This window comes from Pristis pectinata, chromosome 23 (assembly GCF_009764475.1).
Source record: "Pristis pectinata isolate sPriPec2 chromosome 23, sPriPec2.1.pri, whole genome shotgun sequence".
NCBI lineage: Eukaryota > Metazoa > Chordata > Chondrichthyes > Rhinopristiformes > Pristidae > Pristis > Pristis pectinata.
This window is the reverse complement of record NC_067427.1, coordinates 29,013,211-29,020,323: the sequence shown is the minus strand read 5'-3', so window position 1 is coordinate 29,020,323 and position 7,113 is coordinate 29,013,211. Positions and strand designations below refer to the sequence as shown.

At 49.4% G+C, this 7,113-nt stretch overlaps 1 protein-coding gene across 1 annotated transcript in view; it reads left to right on the top strand.

The window, feature by feature from the left end:
* The first annotated feature begins 2,065 nt into the window (after positions 1 to 2,065).
* LOC127582303 (lateral signaling target protein 2 homolog) overlaps positions 2,066 to 7,113 on the top strand; it is a 53,812-nt gene continuing 48,764 nt past the window's right edge. The window contains exons 1-4 of the mRNA XM_052037482.1: positions 2,066 to 2,120; positions 3,267 to 3,308; positions 5,017 to 5,082; positions 5,764 to 5,805. Of these exons, the coding sequence (XP_051893442.1) occupies positions 2,066 to 2,120; positions 3,267 to 3,308; positions 5,017 to 5,082; positions 5,764 to 5,805 (205 nt within the window). The remainder of the gene's footprint in view (positions 2,121 to 3,266; positions 3,309 to 5,016; positions 5,083 to 5,763; positions 5,806 to 7,113) is intronic.

The following is a 7,113-nucleotide window of genomic DNA, read 5'->3' as shown; positions in this document are numbered from 1 at the left end:
CAGAGATAGGAGCAGAATTAGGCCATTCAGCCCATCATCTGCTCTGCCATTCAGTCATGTCTGATTTACTTTTCCTTCTCAACTCCATTCTCCTGCCTTCTTCCCATGACCTTTGACAGCCTTACTGATCCAGAACCCATCACCCTCTGCTTTAAATGTTTGCAAAGACTTGGCCTCCAAAGCTGTTTGTGGCAATGAATTCCACAGATTCACCACACTCTGGCGAAAGAAATTCCTCCTCATCTCAGTTCGAAAAGGACGTCCTTCTGAGGCTGTGCCCACTGGTCCTAGACTGTCCCAATGCTGGACACATCCTCTTCACATCCACGCTATCCAGGCCATTCCATATTTGGCAGGATTCAAAGAGATCCCTGCTAATCCTTCTAAACTCCAGCGAGTACAGGCCCAGAGCCATCTAAAGCTACTCAAATGTTGACCCTTTCGTTCCAGGGATCATTCTTGTAAACCTTCTTTGGACCATCTCCAATGCCAGCGCATCCCTCCTTAGATATGGGGCACAAAACTGCTCACAATACTCCAAATGTCGTAAGACCAATGCCTAATAAAGCCTCAGCATTACATCCTTCTTTTTCATATTCCAGTATTCTCTCAATGAGTGCCAACATTGCATTTGCCTTCCTTACTACTGACTCAACCAGCAAGTTAAACTTTAGGGAAAGCTGCACTAGGACTCTAAGTCCCTTTGCAATTCCAGTTTCTGAATTCGTTCCCCTTTTGGAAAATAGTCTACGACTTCATTCCTTCTACCAAACTTCATGACCATACACTTCCTTGCACTGTATCCCATCTGCAACTTCTTTGCCCATTCTGCCAACCCGTCCAAGTTCTTCTGCATACTCTCTTCTTCCTGAACCTCACCTGCACCTCCACCTATCTTTGTATCGTCCACAAACTTGGCCACAAAGCCATCAATTCTGTTATCCACATCACTAACATCAACTTGAAAAGTAGCAGACCCAACAACGACCCCTGCAGAACACCACTAATCACCGGCACCCAACCAGAAAACACATGCCTTATTCCCTCTCTTTGCCTTCTGCCAGTCAGCCAACCTTCTATGCATGCTAGTACCTTTCCAATAATACCATGGGCTCCTATCTGGTTTAGCAGCCTCATATGCGGCACCTTGCCAAAGACCTACCTAAAATCCAAGTAAACAACATCCACTGACTCTCTTTTGTCCATCCTGCCTGTTACTTCCTCAAAGAATTCCAACAGATTTGTCAGGCAAGATCTCCCATTAAGGAAGCCATGCTGACTTTGGCCTATTTTATCATCTGCTTCCAAGTACCCTGAAAGTTCATCCTTAATAATGGACTCATCTTACCAACCACTGAAGAGAGGCTAACTGGCCCAGAACTTCTTTTGCCTCCCTTCCTTCTTAAAGAGTGGAGTGACATTTGTGACTTTCCTGTCCTCTGGAACCATTCCTGAAGCCAGAGACAGTGGGAGAGGAAAGGGAGAATTGCTGGAACTGGTGTGGAGGTGGGCTCTCTGTTGGACTGGGATTATTTTAACCCCTGCCCTCAGCGACACTACACCCTCGGATCTGCACGTCTCACCGTGACTTTCTCAGTTAAACAGCTTTCTTCATTTGAATAACAGGAATGGAAATAAGAAGTGAAAGAACAATAAAAGCTTTAACAATGTGAGGTCTGATATCTGATGGTTTTTTCAGTCATTACCTGGAACCCAATTACCAACCTGATGATCACCGTAGCGACAATGGACAAAGGAATTCCTGGAACTGAGGTGGGGGGGTGAGGGGCAGGTCTGAGATGTGATGATAAGAGGGGATTTAAAGGGCAGGAGGAACGGCAGATCACCACTCGGCATCTCAGCTTGCAAAAATGAAGGCATTCTCACTTCTCGGGCTGTTAGCCGTGTTGTCTATGATCGCCCTCCATTTTGCCGGGGCAGGTGAGTGAGTCCAACAGTACTTCTGTTCCTTTGCAGTCTGGTCTCAACCCAGCCCCAGAATTGTGCTACACTGAGAGGTCAGGATACATTACAGACTGTTGTATTTATTCCACCTAAAGAACCGATGGCGGAGGAATTTGCCGATGCCACCCTGACGGAGGCCGAGATGCGAGAGCTGGGTAAGTGTTCACACCTCACTCTGTACGTCCCTGTATTGACTGTTTTTGGGTGAGGATCCCCTCCCACCATTTCCCCGGCTCTGCTCTCACGCTGGGAACCACACTTGAGGGTAGAGCTCGATATGGAAAAGACAGGTTGAGCATATTTCTCCTCTCAGTCACTGACCTCTCCTACTGATGAACCTTTTCAGAGCCAGCACCCTGGGTGGGACCCTCTCCCCAGTGTCACAGCCTGACATCACTTTCTGCCCAGTCCCAGGCTGAGTTCTGGAGGTTGGGGTTCCAATGCCAGTGAATGCCCCCCAGTGTCTTCAGCACTGTGCTAGGAAGGAGAAACTCCTGAAATGCCGACAAGGCTTCATGTGTTGTCCTGGGATAACATTTGTTGAGAAGAGAAGGAATGGGATGGACTGAAGTTGAAGTGTGGGGCCACCTCTCTGTTCTCTCTGTTCAATGGGCTGAGAATTGAGGGTTCCTGGGGTTTCCAGTGGTGGGGAACCTGTCCTGACACACACAGCCTGGGGAAATCTGGAAGAACGTTTAAGGAGAAGTCAGCACCCATCTCTCCCAAGTCTTCATCCCAAATCGGTGACGGAGTGCAATTCCAGAAATGTAGGCTTGATGCAGGAATTGATCGTCCATTGTAGAGCATCTCTCATTAGCTTGGACTGGGCAGTGAATTAGGGTGGGAGTTGAGGCCAGGATCTTTAATATTCTCAGTGCTCCAGTGGTGTAGATATGAAGTAGATGCTTGTGTTTGTTGACGAGACAGGAACCAGGAACTGCCCTCACATGATGAGCACCAGTAAATCCAGCAACAAGTTCCAGGGAAACTGCTCAACCAGAGAGTAGCGAGTGTGTGAAACCTGCTTCAACATGAAACCAATTAACCTGTTCTGATTGAGGAGCAGAAGGAGCAAGCGGAAGGGTTTTCTGATGGGGTGAGGTGAAGCAGGGCTGCACAGGACGTATGTGGAGCATGAACCCATCTGGAGCAGGTGGGCTGAATGGCCTCCTAATGACGAAGCAACAAGGATGCCCATTCTGTTCTCTGAATCTTGGGGAATTGTGGGTATAATTGACAATGTGAGGAACTTATCTGCACTCATAACATCACGGACATACAACGCAGTCTCTCTGTTTCAGAAAAGAGGGGGGCTCGCTTGGATTCATTGAATCAAGATAAAGGTAAGTGTTTGGAACATCAGCCGGTCGTGGTGTCGCTCACTAATAAACAACTGCTGTTGCACAGACTGCTGTACAAGTGAGAGAAGTGGGAGCCCTTCCATTGTAAGCAACTGAAAAGAAGGAATCTTCAGGATTCTGATTTATTTTCCAGGACAAAGAAGCTTCCAATGGAATAAGAACCCAATGATGTGCCTGCCCCCTCTGCTGCACCCACTCATCCCCAGGGATGAGAGAGATTCTCAGCAGCAGGCCTGTTGTTTCCTTCAAGTCAGGCCTCACTGACCAATTTCTTCATCACTTGCTTCCCTCCGCGGTGAAAGATGCTGGAAACGGGCCCTTCGGCCCACCAAGCTGAGGAAAGCTCAGTGAGGAGATTGAAAGGGTCTCCATGACTTCATTAGCTGAAGGATTGTGGGTGTGGGCAGCAGGGGGATCTTGCACACTCTACGCTGCAGTTAATGGACACGTCATGGAGTCACAGAGAGATATTGCAGGGAAACAGGCCCTTTGACCACCAAGTCCACACCCATCATCAACCACCCATTCACACTCATCCTCCGTTAATCCCATTCTCCTTACATCATACCAACTCCCCACAGATCCCACAATTCACCTGCACACTCGGGATATTTGCAGTCGCCAATGAACCTACTGACCCGCACATCTTTGTGATGTGGCAGGAAACCGGAGCACCCGGAGAAAACCCACGCATTTACAGGCAGAAAGTACAAACTCCACACAGACAGCATTGTCTGGCTGACGGGCTGAGTGTTTCCAGCTTTTATTTAGACGCTGATAGTGTTTGGCGGAAAACATTGTTGTCGGAGGTGGGAAGTGTCTGGTGTGTAGAATGCTGTTGAGAGACCATGCCCAGAAACAGTGTCTCTCCCACCTCAGATGCTGCCTGACTGACTGAGTATTTCCACCATCAGCAGTTCTGATCACTGGAATTTGAAGGTTGGTCCAGGGTCTCACACGGTCCCGAGGTTCTGCGTGGCCTGGTGCAGTGTGAATGTGGGCAGACTGGGTATTTGGGGAGTGGGGAGGAAGTGAAGCTGGTGATGGTGGGTCTCATTGGATCAGGGTCTGGGGACAGGAAGGGATTCTGTAAAATGAGCACACACTTGGAAATATGTCCAGAGCTCTCTTTGTGCTGTGGGATGGGTTGAAATTATACTGGATGGTTAGATCTCACTGAGAGAGAGTGGGATGAGCTGGGGAGTGGGGGGAAGCTACGTTTGGGGATCTGTGTGAGGCGAGGGACGTGTGAAGAGACTTGTTGCACAGAACAAGTTTGGCCCATGGTGTTCTCAGCAGAGGGTAAGGATGTTGTTCCTCAACTGAGAAACCACATTCCTTCAGTACGACGAGATGTCAATGATTCAAGGAGCAGGGTCCAGGCAGCGAACACAGAATGGCCAAGAGTTAAGCAGGTTCCAAAGGTGGGCTCAGGGGTGGATGGTGAGAAGCTGTGGGGATGTGGGGACCTGAGAAGGGTTCTGGGGAAGACCGTAAAACATAGGAGCAGAATTAGGCCATTCGGCCCATCGTCTGCTCTGCCATTCAGTCATGTCTGATTTATTCTGCCACGTCAAGTGAGTGACTCCAACAGTACTTCTGTTCCTTTGCAGTCTGGTCTCAACACAGCCCCATAATACTGCTACACTGAGAGGTCAGGATACTTTACAGCCTGTTGTATTTATTCCAGGGGAAGCCCTGAAGGCGAAGGACTTGCACGATGCCACCCTGACGGAGGTCGAGATGCGAGAGCTGGGTAAGTGTTCACACCTCACTCTGTACCTCTCTGCACTGACTGTTTTTGGGTGAGGTTCCCCTCCCACCATTTCCCCGGCTCTGATCTCACTCTGGGAACCACACTTGAGGGCAGAGCTCGATATGGAAAAGACAGGTTGAGCATATTTCTCCTCTCATTCACTGAAGTCTCCTACTGATGAACCTTGTCAGAGCCAGCACCTTGGGTGGGACCCTCTCCACAGTGTCACAGCCTGACATCACTTTCTGCCCAGTAGCAGGCTGGGTTCTGGAGGTTGGGGTTCCAATGCCAGTGAATGCCCCCCAGTGTCTTCAGCACTGGGCTAGGATGGAGAAACTCCTCAAATGCCGACAAGGCTTCATGTGTTGTCCTGGGATAACATTTGTTGAGAAGAGAAGGAATGGGATGGACTGAAGTTGAAGTTGAAGCAAACACAGAATGGCCAAGAGTTAAGCAGGTTCCAAAGGTGGGCTCAGGGGTGAGGTGAAACAGGGTTGCACAGGACGTATCTGGAGCATGAGCCCATCTGGAGCAGGTGGGCTGAATGGCCTCCAATGACGAAGCAACAAAGATGCCCATTCTGTTCTCTAAATCTGGGGAAATTGTGTGTATAATTGCAACGTGAGGATCTCATCTGTACTGATAACACCACGGACATAGAACGCTGTCTCTCTGTTTCAGAAAAGAGGATTCCTCCCTTGGATTCATTGAATCAAGAAGCAGGTAATCGTTTATATTGGGACAAAGCTGCTTCCAATGGAATAATAACCCAATGATGTGCCTGCCCCCTCTGCTGCACCCACTCATCCCCAGGGATGAGAGGGATTCTCAGCAGCAGGCCTGTTGTTTCCTTCAGGTCAGGCGTCACTGACTAATTTCTACATCACTTGCTTCCATCCTCGGTGAAAGATGCTGGAAACGTGCCTTTCGGCCCTCCAAGCTGATGAAAGCCCGGTGAGGAGATTGAAAGGGTCTCCATGACTTCACTAGCTGAAGGATTGTGGGTGTTGGGGAGCAGGGAAATCTTCCACACTCTACGCTGCAGTTAATGGACACGTCATGGAGTCACAGAGAGATATTGCAGGGAAACAGGCCCTTTGGCCACCAAGTCCGCACCCATCATCAACCACCCATTCGAACTCATCCTCCGTTAATCCCATTCTCCTTACATCATACCAACTCCCCACAGATCCCACAATTCACCTGCACACTCAGGATATTTGCAGTCGCCAATGAACCTACTGACCCGCACACCTTTGTGATGTGGGAGGAAACCGGAGCACCCGGAGAAAACCCACACATTTACAGGCAGAAAGTACAAACTCCACACAGACAGGATTGTCTGGCTGACGGGCTGAGTGTTTCCAGCTTTTAATTAGACGCTGATTGTGTTTGGCGGAAAACATTGTTGTCGGAGGTGGAAAGTGTCTGTTGTGTAGAACGCTGTTGAGAGACCATGCCCAGAAACAGTGTCTCTCCCACCTCAGACGCTGCCTGACCAACTGAGTATTTCCAGCATCAGCAGTTCTGATCACTGGAATTTGAAGATTGGTCCAGGGTCACACACGGTCACGAGGTTCTGCGTGGCCTGGTGCAGTGTGAATGTGGGCAGACTGGGTATTTGGGGAGTGGGGAGGAAGTGAAGCTGGTGATGGTGGGTCTCATTGGATCAGGGCCTGGGGACAGGAAGGGATTCTGTAAAATGAGCACACACTTGGAAATATGTCCAGAGCTCTCTTAGTGCTGTGGGATGGGTTGAAAACATACTGGATGGCCAGATCTCACAGAGGGAGTGGGATGGGCTGGGGGGTGAGGGTGAGCTGCTGTTGAGGATCTGAGTTAGGACAGGGATGTGTGAGGATATGTTGTAGAGAACCAATTTGGCCGAGGGTGTTGTCAGTATGGGGTGAGGACGTTGCTATCGTAGATACAATGGACAAAGTTATTTCTGGAATCTGAGGTGGCGGGGTGGGGGGCAGCTCTGAGATGTGATGATAAGAGGGGATTTGAAGGCCAGTAGGAACGGCAGCT